The 18,298-nt window shown below is 43.3% G+C and overlaps 1 protein-coding gene across 3 annotated transcripts in view; it reads left to right on the forward strand.

Moving 5' to 3' along the window:
* The window catches only part of C11H22orf15 (chromosome 11 C22orf15 homolog), a 186,327-nt gene that overhangs the window by 111,842 nt on the left and 56,187 nt on the right, over positions 1 to 18,298 (forward strand). For all 3 annotated transcript variants that reach the window (XM_086942741.1, XM_086942743.1, XM_086942742.1), the window contains exons 2-3: positions 5,094 to 5,180; positions 5,626 to 5,748. In XM_086942741.1, coding sequence (XP_086798867.1) covers positions 5,094 to 5,180; positions 5,626 to 5,748 — 210 coding nt within the window. The remainder of the gene's footprint in view (positions 1 to 5,093; positions 5,181 to 5,625; positions 5,749 to 18,298) is intronic.

The raw sequence follows: 18,298 nt of genomic DNA on the forward strand, positions 1-18,298 counted from the left end.
ACAGCAGGCAGGCAGAAAGGCAATTTGTATCCTCAAAGTAGGAGACCCTATCCTTCAAAGTCCAGCAAACAACTGACTTTGAGTTTGAGGCTAAACATTCTGTTATAACTACATTTCACACTAGAACAAAAGAAGAGTGCATGAGCCATAGAACATCACCAGAAAGGTTGTCTCAGCTTCAGATAAGAACACTACACTATGCTTAAGTAATACCAACTTATGCATGACTGCAAACGCTTACCCCCCTTTCGAATGAATCTCACAAGTCTTCCCATAACATGACTGGAGGACCTGGATTCTATAAGAATTTGGGAGGAGTTACAATCAAAGAGGCATCAATGACAATTTAGAGATACTTTTTGCCTGCTGATTAAAATAAAATTAAAATTGTGCAATTGAATATATCAAGCTGGTGAATGTACAACACCAATTACTTGACAATTAAACACAGATCACTCTGTACAGCAATTTATCCTAATATCCGAAATAATAAGTTAAAATAAACAAAGTCCTCACCGTTGTCTGGGGAAAATATTAGAAGTAGACAGCGTCATCTGCGCTTCTTACTGAACGCTGCTAGTGCTCGTACCTCACACGTGGGCCTTGCAGCTTCTTGAATTCCTCACTTAAATCTCGAGGCGCGATTATGCCTCCAGTTTAGATTTTGACTGTCAGGTATAAACACGTTGTGATGCACCTTTTAATTTCGTCTGCAACAATTTCATCTGATTCAGTATAGTGCAGCGCTACGTATTTCACATTCCCTTGGTTGCCATGGCAACAGGCCACAGCCGCAGAATCAACAGCAAAACTGCATCTAGACGAATATGCTTTCTCGCAGTGTGAGTAGCAGAAACATAAAATGGTAGTTTTTGCATTTTATATTTATGCTTCTCGTTCTGCGAGAAAGCAGTGGGGTGACGCTCCTCCGCCCTAGTGGAGTCACTGAAGTATGCCCGAGCAGATGGCATTTGCGGCGGAAGTCGCTGCGGCCACGAGGCGCCCCATGCTGAATTGCCGCTCCTCTCTTTTCACAAAGTGAGCAAGTGCCTGCTGTTAAAGTAATTCAAGAATAGGTGTGTAGTAATGCCTTGAAATAGCGAAGCGACGCCCTTCAGATGTACACTAAGCAGGCCAGAGTCCCTGCCTGCATGCGCCACAGTCGGACTCAGTACTGACTCAGACTCATCTACGGCCGTGGCCCAAGACCGTAAGTACCAGGCACTGTGAGCCTGTGTGTGTTTGTAATAGACAGTGATGGTGCCAGTGCAGCACACAATCCCATCAGGTAGCTGCAGTCGTTCCTGCCGGTGTTACTTTAAAGTTGTTACTCTGTAGAGTGACATAGGTGGATTGATCCGATCGAATGTATATATAAATGACACCTGTTCATGTTGTTGGGCCCTCTCTGACATAGGTCCGTCCCCGTTCCCAGTTGGCCCAGGTCACTCACGTGATGTCAGAGGCCCCGAGTTTGCCAGCGGGGAGGGGGGCCTACCACATAGGCTGGCAATCTGTATTTTGTTTTTCTGGTGGCCCGCCCACCCGGCAACAGTAGGCAACAGTAGGCAAAGGAGGAGTGTGTTGTTTGTTAGGGCTGTGTCCCACGTGGTAGAGAGGCACTTGATAGACTGATGCTCTAAACAACAGCATCATTCATTTCAAGGGTGGAGCCAGGGAACCCCGTGCGAGTCGCCAAAGGCTGGAAGACAGGATTCTGCCGGCCTGCCCATCAACACAGATGTCCAGGCAGGTCCGTGATGTTTTCGGGCCTCAATTGGGTCTGGGTCCCACGATATTTTATGTTTTCCTCCTCATCGTTGCTTGATTTTGCGTACTAAAAAGGGTCACTCATGGTCGTTGAAATGTCACTCATAATGACACTGAATTATGAAAATTTCACACATAGCAATTTGAAACCTTGGCAGCTAAGATGGAGGCTAAGGTGTCAATTGCCCATAGCCAAAAACCTGCTCCCTCAGTGACGGCTTGGCATACTCCCACCTGCCCCCACCCACCATTGCCTGGCAGGGGAGCGGTCTGACACTTGGGGGGCTGAGGGGAGAATGACACAATACTTAGAGCAACACCTGGCCACAATTAAGGCTGATTGCCACACTTAACACCTTCGCACCGCACACAAAAGCCAGAAGTGTGATGGCCTGGGGGGCAGGAATGAAGTTGAGGCCCTTTAACAACCAGCCCACATGTCACACCCTTCAGCACCGGCCCATCGGCCAATGCTCTGCTGCTTGTCTTCGCAATCCGACCCTGTCCCCAATTACAGGTCAAAGCTGCAAATGCAGACGGGCCTCGCACTACATGTGGGCTGCACGGCCCTGGGGAAAAGGGGCCCCCTCCCTGGGGGTTAACAGCCATTAACCAGTGCTGCGAGGCACAGGGGAGGGGGGCCTCTTCTCCTATTCTTACACATGCTTGCGAAGCCCAGAGGAGAGGCAGCCCTTCCCAGGGCCACGCAGTGCTCACCACAGGCGCGAGGCTGGTGGGGAAACACTTTTGCGAGGCCCCCTGTTGATGGGCTGAGCTCGGGGCCCTGGGCAGCCGCCCATGCTGCCCATGCCTAGCGCCGGCCCTGCATCTAGACATATAAGGAATGGTGCATCCTACATCACCTTTCCAACACAGCTGGCATGCAACAACACAAGCAAAGAAGCGCGCGCTTCACCGACCAGCAGTTGCCTACGGAGAGTTTTTCAACACATCTCGTGAGGCACAGTCGGTGTCCCGAGCTGCCTGGTGTTGCTGAGCGGAAGCGTCCTTTCTGGTGTTTAGAACGTGTCCGTGCGCCTCCATTGGCACGCCTCTGTCGTCATGCGCTGCCGAGGCTCGAGTTCTGCCTCTGATCATCCATGGCGTGCGACTCAGGGCACACTTTAAACAACAACACTTGGCAACCTTGCACGTGCTGCACAAAGTTCCTCAAAAGCCAAAATCTGCAGTTTTCTTTGGATAAACTCAACCATTTATCCCGGCGCTTCTACACATATTTTCTTAAGTTTCTTGTTGCTGAACTTGAAATGTAGGGACCAAGGGTTGGCCTCTAAACATGACCTGTAGGCAGGGTTCCTTCTAAATCTTCTGATGGAAAGCATCCTGGCTGTCAGCATATAGTTAGTTTAGGCTAAATAGGTTTATTACATCCAGTGCTACAACCCCTGTCACGTCCTCACTCCTCAGCAATTGCTTGCTTTCTCCTCCTTGAATCCATAATCTAGAATCCAGTAGTGGAAGCATTCAGTTGCTAAGATACAACAGTATTCTTCAGAAGTTGTGTATGAAACATTGTCCAACCTTTCCAAATGTGTTACTCCAAATGTTGGGACACCTTTTATACTCCATCACTCACAAGCTTCAAAATATTCAAGGTTAAACTACTGTTGAGATTGTATTTATTTATTTCCAGATGGACTACATTTTTATTGTTTCAAGTACAGTTCCAAGTCTCATTTCATGATGGGTGGGTTCAATTGCATTGGCAGTTTTTTAGCTCGATGCCTACCAGACAACACAGCTGTCTGGTTGCAAAGACAAATTGGAGACATCCTGAAAGCTTCCTTAGGAATGTATTCTGCCTATTGCTTACCATTGGCTTTGTGTTTTGTAACTGACACATGCTTGCTTTCTGTTTGCTGGGTTTATTTGTTTTAGGCTGTCCAGCATATCTTTGTCCCTCCCGTGGACCCTAACCTATTTCCCATCCCTCTGACTGGCTCCTAATTCTCTTCTACAAGTGCTCACTTTCTTGGAACTCTTTTTTGAGAGACACTCCAAGAGAATACGCTTTCAGTTATTTTCCTTATATGCTTGTTCACAGCAGTAAATGTGGTTTATTTCTTTGAAAAGGTTTCCTGCCTTCTATCTTTCTGCTTGACTGATTCTACCTATTTCTGTCAATACCAGTTTGCCTGTAAGGAAAAGTAGTCTGTCAACAAGCTGGTTTATTTTTGTTAGTTCTCTTTAACAATAGCATAATTTAACCCCTTCGACGCGGATGACAAAGCCATCTCGTCATGGGCGTTACCTGCGCTGCGCGCATGACGAGCTGGCTTTGTCACGTAACCCGCGATTTTCGAATCTTCAGCGCGCAGCGGGAAAACCCGCTAGCGCGCATGCGGTTAAACAATCCGCTTTCTCATTTTCATGCCCATGCCATTGACAATGGAAGTAGAGAAGTAGGGGGTACTGAAGCACCCACCAATAAAAGTTCTACAGCTCAGAATTTGAATGAGCAGTAAAGAGGCCTTTACATTTTGTTTTTATCTTGTCACATGCTGTGCATTCAAATAAATAGGTCAGATGTCAGGCTCCGGTCTTCTGACAAATTGCTGTATATTCTTTTTAAAGGGAGCTTGATGTTTACGTTTTTTTCTCCTACTAAGAAGTAAGAGGAGTTATGTGACAACCGTTCCAGTTACTGGGAGTGGGGGAAACCAGTAGGGTTTTTTATTTCTAGCAAACAGTAACATTTAAATGCCTGTAAATGAACTGTACTAAGATTTCAGAATATATCAAAATTAAGAAAGAACAAATTAAGCTTTTGTAATTCGGAAGTGTGGTGGAAACAATATTTTAATACAATTAATGCAAATCAATACACTAGCTGATGATGAGTCCTACAGATTCTCATTTGTTCACTGCATAATTTTATTAAATAAGCTATAAATCTGTGCAAATGTAATGGTCTTTTCAATTGAAAATGTGTTGTATGTAATGTCAGTATACTACCAGACAATGCTTGAGTAATATATGTGCAGCAGTGTGCTAAAATATGTACCACCAGCTTCATGCTACATCCTTGCCACTCTCCTGATGAATACATTGGCTGCATTGTTCCTTGTGTGACGCATGCAGTTTTCACAATCCCTATGACTTCAGTGTTGTAACGTTATTACCAGTACCCCTCTCTGTGAATGATTCCAGCCCCACTGGCACGTGCCAATTGCAAAATGTCATTCACGCTTGAGCACAGTGTATGAAGGGCTAAAATGCTATGACGCAGTTTCAGATAGCCCCCCATATAAAAACTCTATAACATGTATCTACTCCTGTAACAAGTTTGGTCTCTCCCACAGCCAATGAACAGATGCTACTGAACCTGAATTGCAAAATCATCAACCTTTCCAAGTGCCTGAAAGAGAAGAGCAAGTGTGGTTTGGATGGTGAGTACTGGTGTAGAAAAGGAGAATAAGAACATAGGATGAGGATCCAAGGTAAGAGTGGTCATTGGAAGGTTGAAGTTAAGGAGGAAGGTTCAACTGCAGGGTTTGAAGGGAAGGCTTTAAAGCATGGGTGGCTAGAAAGGACCTCGACAAATGTGAGAAAGGTTGCAAAGAGTGTACCATAGAAAATAAATATCATCAGATAAGAAAGAAGTAGGAGAGATCTAGAAAAAGTGGTTGAAAGTGTTAGATTTTAAGTGGACACTTACTTTTAGTAAAAAAGCACTGAAGAATTGAGGGGCAGTAGGTCAGATTCACAGTGTTCACTAACATTTCTGTCAGCCTTATGAAACACACAGCAGTAAAGAACACACATGTGTCATGTACCACCATCCACTTTCCCCCCAATATTCAAAGACTTTTCAACACTTCTTTCCTAATCCAGCTTCCATCGACCTGTTAGATGAAAATGGAATCCTGGCAAACTTGAGTGAGATGGAAAACTCCCCTGAATACGCTAGCAACTATCTTCATGAAAGAGGCCGGTATGTCCTTGTCAAGCTCACACGTAAGTCACCATCTCTCAAAAATTTAAAGATAATAGTGTTAGACGTTGGTTCTGCAAAAGCTCAGAGTCTATCACAAGAAAATAAATGACAGTGTAGATTGTGCACAACTTGAGTACCAAATCCCACTGCCTAGAAACAGGGGCTTGCAGTTTGGGAGCAGGATATTACTGTTAGCCATTTAGCTTGAATCCTAGACCTAAAAATGGGTAACAAAAGAAAGAGTTGGAAGTAGATGCCCATATACCAGGAGATACAGAGACAGAAAATTCCTAATGGTGATACCCATATTTAAAAAAAGCATGAGTAGAAGAAAGAGTGTTCATTGTGCAGGCTGTGAATTCCTAGAATGCCCTACTACGGGTTTAAGTCGGGCCTTGTTGATTTGGAAAAAAACACTGAACCCCAAACATCTTCCCAAAGTAGATTGATTGTTCCAGGAACTACACCATCTGCATAAAACCTGTGATAATGATATCAGCCGCAGGAGGCATTTAGTTGACATGCATTACAGTGGACACGTACCTGACGTGTTAGTTACAAAGGGGCAAGAAAAACATTGTGTGTGCTCAGAGGTTTAAACCCATGAACAAGGTAATATAATCCATTACAAGAAGCACAAAACTGCCATCATTGTCCATACACAATGATTACAATGCATAGGTATGGGACATTTAATACATAGGCAAAGGGAATATATTAGCCCTGTCTAAAGGATATCTAAGGCAGCTGTAAAAGGAAGTTAATAGTAGATTGATTGTGAAGCAAAGATACTCACTGGTATACAAATGACCATGAGGAATCTAAACACTACTGCAAACAGCTAGAAAGAAAATGGAGAACCAGCCTCAATGCCAAATGCTAGACCAGAACCACCTACAAGACTGCACTGATTTCTGAGAGACACCAAAAAAGGCACTAACCAAACACAAAGAGGCAAGCTCCAACAGTTGGTAGGAGACCTTCTCAATAGTCAAACAATTCACCAACCCCGAGGCTGCAGCCAACACCATCACCCTATCACAGAAACTCTCCCACAACTTATCAAACTTCTTCCACAGAAAAATAGCATGGATCTACAGCCATTTCGAACAACAACCAGACCCCAATGATCTCATCACCAACCTGACCACCACCAACCAAGACGGACACCTTTCTGAATGGTAAACACTTACTGAAGCCAACATCCTCAGATCCCAAGGTATCACCATCATATCCTATGCCAACGACACCCAACTCATCCTTTCTCTGGCCAACAAATCCACCACCACTAGAACCAACTTCTCCAACACACGATGAACATAGCAAACTGGATGAGAACTAATTGCCTGAAATTCCACTTTGACAAGACGGAAGTGCTGACCTTCTGGAACAAGCACTCTACATGGGACTGTACCTGGTGGCCATCAGAGCTTGAACCTATACCCACACCAACGGACCACACCATAAATCCTAGGTATCATCCTAGATGACAAGCTCTACATGACAGCACAAGTCAACGCGATCAGCTCTTCATGCTTCCACATCATTGCATGCTCCACAATATATTCAAATGGCTACCTTTGAACACCAGACACACCATCACACAAGCCTACACCACAAACAGACTAGACTACTGCAATGCACTGGAAGCCGGGATCTCCAACCAACTCCTACGCCAACTCCAGACAATCCAGTTGGCCGCAGTGATATTCATCCTCATACGGAACACCCACATCTCACTAAACCTCAGAGAGCTCCACTGGCTCCCCATCGAGACACGCAGCCAATTCAAACTGCTCAAACACTTACAAGGCACTCCACAACTTTGGATCAACCTACCTGAACAACTGCATACATTTCTACAAACCCTCCAGATACCTACGTTCAGTCACACACTCCCCGCAAAAGCAGAACAGGAGATCTAACATTCTCCTACATCCCACTCAAGACCTGAAACAACCTCCCTGAACACATCAGGGCCACCTCATCACTTCTTGAAGTCTGCAAGAAGCTGAAGACCTGGCTTCTCGAATAATTCTGTAGGGTCCGACATCCAACATTCTTCGTCTTATGCCTACACACCTGGATACCCTCAAGGTTGATTAGTTGTTCCAAACAAATCTATATAGAACTGCCCTCACAGAAGGATTTCAGTATTCATAGACAGGAAACACTCCACACAGGAAACTACGCCAGTGAAGCAACTTGTATTGACTACTCAACCACAAAATATTTTCCAATAAGTTTATCAATACAACCCTGGATATAACAACCAGCTTAATCATGTACTGCTATCACTGTCCTCACACCATCAATCTGACTTACACCACAATGAAAAGTCTACGTTGGAACTGTACATGCAAAGTTCTGCTTTAAAGGTGGTGAAGTATAAGGTAGCACAGAGCACATCGTATATTAATACCATACTGCAAAGGAGACCATACATGAGGTAGGTTCAGGAAGATTATTTCTCTACCAACAGTCCAAAAGTACAGACAGCAACTGCCACGCTGTAACCATACGCTGTAACCACCCCGTGGTGTTGTAACCCAATATTCCAATTCCCCTAGCCTGGCAAAAAAAACCCTTCCTATATAACAAAACCCCTAGCCTTGCCCAACACACCTTCCTTCCTATACAACAAAACCAAACAGACATTGTTAGTGGCATAATAATCCACAGACATTGGATTTTCACACTTGTTGTCATTCACCACAAATTTACTTCTAGCATACCCCGACATTAAATCTGGGATGACTGTCACATAGGATTTGTTGCAAACGTTACCATTATCCAGCACTAAGTGATCTCTAATGTCTTTAACTTGTACTGGAGCAGAGAAAAGAGATAGCCGTTTCTGCACATGGCTGTATTCTTGATCCTGACCCAATCACCCACCTTGATGCGAAGAATACGATGTTTCCTTCTTGCCGTACTGTATTTGCCCTGGATCGTATTTCTGACATATAGGACCCCTCCAGCTTCTTTATATTCACTCTCTTTCTGTTCAGCTACTCCTTGTTTAATCTAGATCCAGCTATTCTCCCTCTTAAGAAAGTAAAAGGTGATGCCCCAGTGCTAATGTATTGTTTGTTCCTTATGGCCCATAACATGTCCCTGATTACAAATTTCTATTACAAATTATTATTCAATGCTAATTGAAGTTGATCTTTTATTACCCTATTCATTCTTTCTGCCAGCCGGTTGCTACAAGGATGATGAAGGGAGGTCTTCATATGCTTTACACCCACAGATTCCCAAAACTCACACATTTCTCTGAACACGAACTGGCTGCCATTGTCAGTGACCAACTCTTCTGGCTATTCCTCTCTCAGGAAAACCTATTAAGGAAACTCCATGATGAGACATGAGTTGAACATTCTTCACAAACTTTACCACAGGCCACTTGAAAAATAGTCTATCAAAACAAGACAACATTTGGGTTGACTCCCTAAAATACAGAACAGTCCAGAAATATCAATTGCTAATTTGTGCCATGTTGAATTGCAGCAAGTCACAGGAATGGTGGGATTGGGTTCTGTTACCTACTTTTTATCCCTGAGAACACAAATACAACAATCCCTGATGAAATGTTCCACTGCCTTATCAACACCAGCCTAACAGATATGCTCTCTTTAGTGCATTTCATGGCACATATACCTATTTGCCCCTCATGAACTAAGTTCAGAACCTTGTTCTGCAGACCTTTGGGAACCGCTAACAGTCCATATGTAACATACCATCTACTATTGATAATTCATCAGCAACTTTCTTGTAGGGAATGAGGTCATGCTGTAACGTCTTAAAATTGGGCTAGCGATATGAGAAATTTCATAACAACTTGAATGTTACAATCATCCTCCAGTGTACTTTCCATTCTTGTTCAGGCAGAGGTCCTTTCATGAAAACACCCACTGAGCTAGTCACAGATACCATCTCCAGATCATCTGACATACCCACTGGGAATTTTTTACACATAAGGTTGACATAGACAGCCTATGGCAAAATGATTTACGCCAGCAACAGACACAAAGGTATAATACAATTCCTAAAGCCTGTACTGCCTTTTACGTTGAGTGGCCCTGCCTCCTCCAGTGGTGCTCAACAGATCAACCAATGGCTTGTGATCTGTTCTTAGAATAAACTGCCTTCCCCATAGTTCTTGAAATATTGCATGCCCTACAATGCAAGAGCCTCTTCTTCTATTTTGAAGTAAGTGGATTCCACTCCCGCATAGCTCTTATAGCAAGTTCCCACTGTTCCTCCTTTGCAGTAACACAGCCCTTAACGCATGGTTGCTGGCATTTGGAGTAATACTGCTTAAATTGATAGTGTCACATAGTGTTAGTGGTTGGGCAGCAACTATTTCAATTTTTATCAATTCAAACCCCTTGTCACATTCATCATCTAACTTGTACTTTAAATTCTTCTTAAGAAGTTAACGTAAAGCTGAGGTTTTAATTCAGAAGTGGAACAAACTTCACATAATATTCTATGTTGCCTAAAACTGATCTTTATTCACAGGTGTAGGTGTCTTTATTACTGGTTCTAAAGTTTTGATTTTGGCTCTGTACCTTTACCTGATACAACATGATCAAGATAGATAACTTGACATTTACATTTGTGTTTCCTGAGAGTTACACCACTATCACAAATCACTTCCAACACTTTCCTCACTCTTATGTTAAGTCCACTCATGTCATTTCCATAAACTAAAATGCCATCCTGAAAATAGATAACTCCTTCCATGTCCTTAAATACATTATTAATCAATATTTGAAATACAGAGGAAGCAGATGCTAAGCCATTGCACATGTCAATAAGCGCCTTCCAGTGTAACAAAATAAGTGAGGTTTATGGAATTCACACATAGTTAAATCTGGTGGGACGGAGAAAATAGATCAAGTGATGTAAATATTTCAGCCCCCTTTTGAGTGGCTAACAGCTCATTGATGTTCGGCAATGGTTGGCGATCAACCGCAATGTTGACATTCAAATCTCGCAAATCCAAATACAATCTCAGAGATTTCATTTACTTGTGAGCCAATACTACTAGAGCGAGCCACTGGGAACCTTTGTGAGGTTTCATTATACCCAGCATGCATAAACACTAAAGCTTTTTAATCTGTGCTTAGACAAAACTATATCATGATCACCCTGATCACTCCTTCCAAACAAGTTTGAACCATTCCTTACAATTTATACTTGCATGGTGGTAGTACTACTATCAAATTCGAAGGTAGCTTCTATTTTTTTCAACAACTTCTACTCTTTTTCCTCCGTAAGCAAAATGTTTTATACACTGATCAATTTAAAGAAGAACCTGAATCAGCCATGATCCTGACATTCTTTTTGTTAATTGAAATAGTGCAATAAGAATGATTTCTCTGCATCCTACAGTTGCCTGTTATTTCCAATGCACCATCTATATTACATGCAGCAGAGGACAAGAGCACAGTGTTCTCATCATCCTTAAAAACATAGTGCTTGCGAGTACTAAACGTAGAATTAGAACATGTTTTCTGTCCCATTGAGGACATGTATACCCGTGTAAAATGCCCTTTCCGGCCGAATTTTAAAGACACTTGGTTGAGGGCAGCAAGTAATGTGCCATTGCCTGTATGGGAATTGCTACCACATCAGGAAACATGTCAATTCTCCTTTCTTTCACACACTTTTTCTGATGGAAAATTCACCTTTTAGTTGTGCAATTTCCTTTTCAGACTTCATAATACGTTTCTCAGATTGCTTACTTATTATCTTTACTTCACTTGACTTTGAACCCGTGTTCATTTCCGTCATGCGCATTTTAGAATGCTCAAAGCTCCTTGCCAAGGGGACAAACATTCTTGGAATTTTCTTATTGTTCATTCCCGCAATCAATTGATCGTGATTTATTTCATCCTTAAACTAATGGTAATTGCATTGTGAAGCGTGTGTTCTCAATGCTGCTCAATGCTGCTACAAAATTATCAATAGATTCTCCAGGTCTTTTGAAGAAACTTAAGCCGCTCCAGTACAGTGTTTTTCCTAGGATTAAATCTTTCATACAGAGCTTTTATTATGGATGCATACTAATCCTGAAACTCAGCAACATCACCATCTACCCCTCCATCAGTGCTAATATTCATGACCTACCTCCATCAGTGCTAATATTCATGACCTATAGAGGTAAAGTTTTTAATACACTCCTACCCTTTGACTCCAATTTATAAATTAACAGTGTCTTTTTTCTTTTTCAAAGTGAACGGGTCACCACCAAGGCTTCTAGAGAAAATTCAAATGCCTCACGCCATTGTTCCCAGTTAAGAGGTGGGCCTAGGGCCTGAAGAAATGGAGGTGGTGCTGCAATTTCCCAATATCCTAATGAATATTGTACTATTACTGAGTGGGTGGTTGTTGCCAATGTCCCTTTATGGTTCATTATGCTGCCGGTACAAACACTAGACAATCAATAAAAGATGAGTTTTCTTTTGTAATAACCTTTTTTTTCTAATAGGTGCCAACATTATTAACTGCCACAGTATCCTTTGAAATTTTAAAAGGATATAGTTATTTAATAATGTTTAAGTATCCTTGGTAATTGGAGTGCTGTCACAAATAGTGCAAGCAAAACTTGCTTTTCAAATTTAATTTGCCGTATGCTCAATGTCTAGAAATACAAAATCTCCCAACGACACAAAATGTCCACTGAAAACGTCACCCAGCGTAGGCTAGCATGACTTTCTTTGGCTTGTAATCTGTTTATTAAAAAATTCCCACAAAACAATATAAGACAAGAAAGAAGGATCGGCTTTCATGGTCACCCCCAGTTTTTGCTGGTGTCATTATGTTATTCTGACTACTCTGACTGGGATCCTGCTAATCAGGACCCAAGTCTCTGCGCTTCTCCCCTAAATTGGACATGGTGAGTACAAAGGTACCCCCCAGATTGCCTACTTATGTGCCCTTGATTGTCCCTAGTATATGTTAATAAGGTACCCATGGCATAGGTTCACCGGGGGTCCCCCATGGGCTGTAGCATTTATTATGCCACTCATGGGAGACCACTCAAATTGTGACTACAGACCTGCCATTGCAGCCTGTGTAAGCTGGTGAAAGCACCACTTACAACAGATATTTATTTATTTATTTATTATTTATTGTAAAGTTTTGTATAGCGCGAACAAGACCCGTGGGTATCAGAGCGCTTCACATTATGAGGTTGGTTATGATTAACATATGTAGTAACACTTTAAAATCAGTCAGAATATGAGGTAGATACTTATATGGCAATATGCGGTAGATACTTATATGGCATTCGAAAGTGAGAGTAAATATAAATTTACATAACATGTGCGTTTACATTAAGAGTTAGGTTAGATACTAGTCTATATAGCCTACAGTTTAAAGAGCAAACAAATAAGAGGTAGGTAATTATACGTTATTCAGGAGGTGCATATATAAGTATGAGTATTCATACTAGCATGAGGTAGCAGTAAGGATGCAAGTCGGTCTCTTGAGAGACTCCTGTCCTGAGTCATCGTTCCACATTGTCTTCATTCACATAGGCATCTTTCCCTTCCAGTTACGTAGATGCTCTGTATTAGGACAACAATAAATCTCATTTGTGATCAGAAGTCTTTGCTATGCGAGGTATTTACTCATCAAGATGCTTTTCCCTTCGCTCTTAAATGTTGCTGTATTCTGAATCTTTCTAATGTTTGGAGGTAGTGAATTCCATATTCTAGGGGCTGCTCCCGAGAACGCTCGGTCGTAAGATTGTTTTTCTCCGGAAAATGGCTGGCCGCAACAGCAGGTCTGTTTCCTCCTGATAGTTCAATTTTTCCGGCTAGATATCTCGGTGTGTTGTAGTGGAGGGCTTTATGGGTGATACATGCTATTTTTAGTTGAATTCTAGCTTCATAGGGAAGCCAGTTTAATGCTTTCAGGTGAGGAGAGATACGATCGAATTTCCTCGTACCAGTGAGAAGTCTTGCCGCTCCGTAGAGACATGCTTTTAGCAGTGCTGTGGCCGTTTTAGGTAGACCGGCTAAGGTGGAGCACCCATATTCAATCCTTGAGATAACTAGTGATTGGACTGCTAGTTTAAGCTCCGCCTCTGAGATGTATGGTTTCAGTTTCCTTAAGTAGTTCAAGTGAAAACGGGCACTCTTAGCCATTGACTTAATGTGGGCTTGCATGACGAGGTCCTCAACTAAAGTGATGCCTAGAGATTTCGCTGAGTTGACTAGGGTTGGGGTGCAGTTTAGCGCTGTCACCAGCTTGGTCCATTCCTTCATTTCCGTATGGCTCCTTGGAGGTGCGATCAATAGGAACTCGGTTTTGTTAGCATTTAGCTTCAGATGATTGGTTGTTAACCATTGCAAAGACATTTTTAATGTCTTATTCATTCGTTCAATGTCTTCCAGGGAGGCGATCTTTATGTATATTTGCGTGTCATCCACGTACATGTGATAGGATATCTGTGCATTACGAAGCATTTCTGTAAGAGGTTTGACATACAAGTTAAACAGATCTGGTGATGATGTCGATCCTTGAGGGACTCCAATTGAGTTAGGACATGATGATGACAGTGATTGGTTGACCAGGAATCTCTGTGTTCTGTTTCGCAGGAATGATTCGAACCATTTCACCACATTTCCAGACAATCCCATCCTATCTTGTAGCCTGGTCAATAGTGCTTCCTGGTTTACTCTGTCAAACGCGGAAGATAGGTCCAGGAGAATCAGTAGGCATGCTCCGTTTTGATCTAGGGCCTGTCGAGCGTCGTCAACAATATGGAGGATCGCTGTTTCTGTGCTATGTCCTGTTCTGAATAATGATTGGTAGTCGTCTAGTATGGAGAAGTTGGTGATGTGTTGGCTCAGCTGGCCTTGCACGCATTTCTCAATTAATTTGCCAAGTAAAGGGATGTTGGTCACTGGGCGAAAATTATTCGGATCTGATGCATCCGCTGTAGGTTTTTTGATTATGGGGACGACTTGTCCTGTTTTTAGGCAGTCTGGGAGGATCCCTTGCGTTAGCGATACATTTATAATTTTGGTCCAGATTGGTACAACAATATGGCTGATTTCTTTTAGGCATTTCGCGGGTAGCGGGTCGTGATAATGATTGTTAGGTTTGATATCCGAGAGCGTTTTTGCTACGGTATTCTGATCATATAATTTGAAGGTATCCCAATGTGCTTTATTTTTGGCCTTCTTACAGACTGTTTCCAAGTTGGTATCCATCTTATCTACTGGCTGAGTGAGTAGGTTATCCGCAGCGCTTTTGAGCTCTTTCTCGAGCGAGTTGGCCTTCTCCGTGAAAAATGACGAGAATTCTTCGCAGCTTAGTAGTGTTTTCGTATTCTCATGGGCAGATTTCTCTAGTTTATTTGATTGTTGTTTTATGATTTCAAATATTTCCTTGGTCTGTTTTTGGCACTGTCGAGTTCTAATCTTATAAATTCCTTTTTGGAGTTGATGATCTTTTTGTTATATTGGTTTCTGATTTTTCTGAGGGCTTTCAGCTCAGGGGATGATGGGTGTTGTCTCCATTTTCTTTCAGCCATTCTCAGTTTTCGCCTTTCTTTGTTCAGTGATTCATTGAACCATGGATTTTTTATCTTCTCTGTGATTCTTTTTAGTTTTAGTGGCATGGTGTTGTTGATAATTTTCGCAACTGATGTTGTGTAGTGATCTGTCAGATCGTTTACATTCTGCAGATTGCTGGGTGGCATTAGTTCTCTCTCACAGCATTCTACTAGTAGCTCAATGTTCTTCTCTTTTGTGTCTCGAATCCATTTTTTGAGCCTGATGGGTTGCGAGGTCTTGTTTTTTTTCAAAGTGGATATCAAGAATGTTATGGCATGATGGTCCGACCAGTCACACGAGTCTATTGAGAGAATTGATGTGTCTTTGTTTCTTGATATTATCCAATCCAACGTTGCACCTTTTGAGTGTGTAGGTTGCATGCATGCTTGTTTGAGGTTTAGTTCCAAGAGGAAATCTTTGAGCGCGTTGACCAATTTGTCATTGCAGTCATCCCAGTGTAAGTTGAAATCGCCTAGGAAAATGTTATTGGCGTCGGAGTTAGAGTTGACCATTATGATCTCCATTAACTGCTCAATGAACTTGGCGTTCTCTCCTGATGGGTGGTAAATCGCATGCAGGTTGCATCTTTGATTGTCCGCTGATCTTATATTAAGACCTAGGTATTCACATGATGCTAGTGGGTCGGATTGTATTTGGTTGATCTCAATATCCGATCTATGAATGCAGGCTAAACCTCCTCCTATCTTCTTTAGTCTATCCAGTCTTACAATGTTATACTGGGGAGGTACTAAGAGATCCATTGATGGAGATGATGATTCCGATAGCCACGTTTCTGTAAGGATTGCTAAATCAATTTCCTTGTTGATGATGAGGTCTGCTATGTCTGATGCATGTTTGGTTGCAGAACGACAGTTGAGTAGAAGGCATTTCATAGGTTTCCCTGAGTTACTGGGGTTCAGATTTTTCGATTCGTCCGTTAACTGAACTTGTTGTAAGTTATTGAGGTTGGGTTTTCCTTCATTCCGTCTGGATGTTCTATTGGGATCGATCGGTACTGTTTTTATTCTCTCCCTTCTCTTACTGTATGATGGTTCATATGATCGGAGTAGGGCAATGGTCTCCTCCTTCAACCAGGAATTCGTCCTAACTGGTCGGTTGTGCCTATATGATAGTGGCATGGCCACCTTGTTGCTCTTTCTTTGTGAGGAGTGTACCAGATTTTGGATGTGCGTGACCTTGGAGTGAGTGTTTACCGTCATTTCCAGTATTTTATCCATCGGTTGTCGAGTATTAAGTATGTCTTGTGGCATGTTGCCAATTAGTTTCTGAATCTCTTTGATATCTTTCTGATTTTGGAATGATCTCTTAGGGGTGCGTAACCTTTCTGAAGGCAAGGTGCTCAGTTATAAGTGTGAGGGTGCCCCTAAATCGCCCAGAGTCCATTCTCCCAGGTTGGTAAGTGCATCAGCCATTCATATACAGAGTGGCCATGCGTAATTATGCGATGGCTATCTCTAAACTGGCTGTAACGAACCCTGTCATGTTTCGCATCAACATGTTGGAATCATACCTCCAACACTGGAAACGGTGTTGGAGGTATAATTCCTTGCACTGTAAAGTTCCTCCAGAAGACCCTCAGTGCTCCCTGTACCAGTCTTCTACACCCAGACAGCAGACTAAGGCTGCTGCCGGCCAGAGACACGATTCTGCCCTCCTGCTGCTGAACCAAGCTCGAGCAGGGTTAGGCAGGACAATTGGTTTCCTGTCACAGGGAGGTGTGAACACCTCCCGACAGGACTTAGTGTATTGGGAGGGGGCTTGCCAGCACCACTAGACTGCTTTCAAGGACACATTTAATGCCCTCCTAGCATACTCTAGTTTAAGCCAGTTCAGGGATTCGCTGGCTCCTGCTCTGGTGCTGAACTGGACAAAGTGCATGGGAGTATCCTCCCCACTGTCCAGCCCCTCCACTGGTAGGGACCCCTGAATCGTCCCAACCCTTTCCTTAGGGTTCTTAAGAGCTTTCCTCTGGGTAGGTCCCTAGATTCACAGTGGGACAAGATTCAAATCCAAATCCACTTCATCTTCATCTGTCTGGGGACTTTGGACCTCACTGGACTTCGCTTTGGAAACAGAGACAGCAACTGGGAAGACTCCTGCTGCTCCTGGTCTTGTACTTGTTGTCCTGCCAGTCTTTTGCGCCGTCTATGCCTGTGCTCCATACAGGTTCTTCTACAGGCCTGTGGACATCCAAGACACTCAAAGGTATCTCCCTTGAAGTGAATTCCCTGCATCTGCAGGCAACGCAACAAAGCTGACCAGTCTGCTGTTCCTGAGCTCCTACGGTCTCTGAAAGGTTCAGCACACAGGTGGTGGTTCTGCAACTCAATCGAGGCATGCACTGTCTTCAAATCAAGTTTGAAGCCAGTATCCCTCATCAGAACAGTTGGAGTAGGACCCCCTGTGAACAGAGTCGACTTGCCATTGCCAAGGCTTGTTGACTCTTCACCAGAGATCTTCGGGCTCCATGAAGCTGAAGCTCCAGCCCCAGCCATCTCCTGTAACCAAGAATTTCACCTGCACCGCATCCTCTGCACTGTGGGGCCTCATCCTTTGGTGAGCTGCTCGAGTCCTCTTGCTACTCCTGCGCCTTTGGCCAGTGGGTCCTCTTGACTGTCTTCTTTGGCTCCAGTGGGCTCTCCTCCTTGCTTGGGACCTTCTCTGACCTACCTACTCGTGGTGAGTCACTTGGACCTTGCTGGTCCCGACACCGCACCTTTTTTGCATACTACGATGGTTGCAGTTGCTAAGGCTTGTTAGTGCTCCTGACCCCCTGGCTCTTGACAGCCGACAGCTCGTAAATGGTTCCTGGTCTTCCACAGCCTAGCCTGGTCCACACAGCTGCAACTTCAAGGGCACCGTCAACTTTCCTACATCTCTGACATCGGTGGGCATTCGTCTTCTGTGCCTCCTTTTCACTCCTGAGTGGCATAGACTCTGTCCTCTCTGCTTGTAGGTACCTCTTGTAGGA

Source organism: Lissotriton vulgaris, chromosome 11, assembly GCF_964263255.1.
Source record: "Lissotriton vulgaris chromosome 11, aLisVul1.2, whole genome shotgun sequence".
Lineage (NCBI taxonomy): Eukaryota > Metazoa > Chordata > Amphibia > Caudata > Salamandridae > Lissotriton > Lissotriton vulgaris.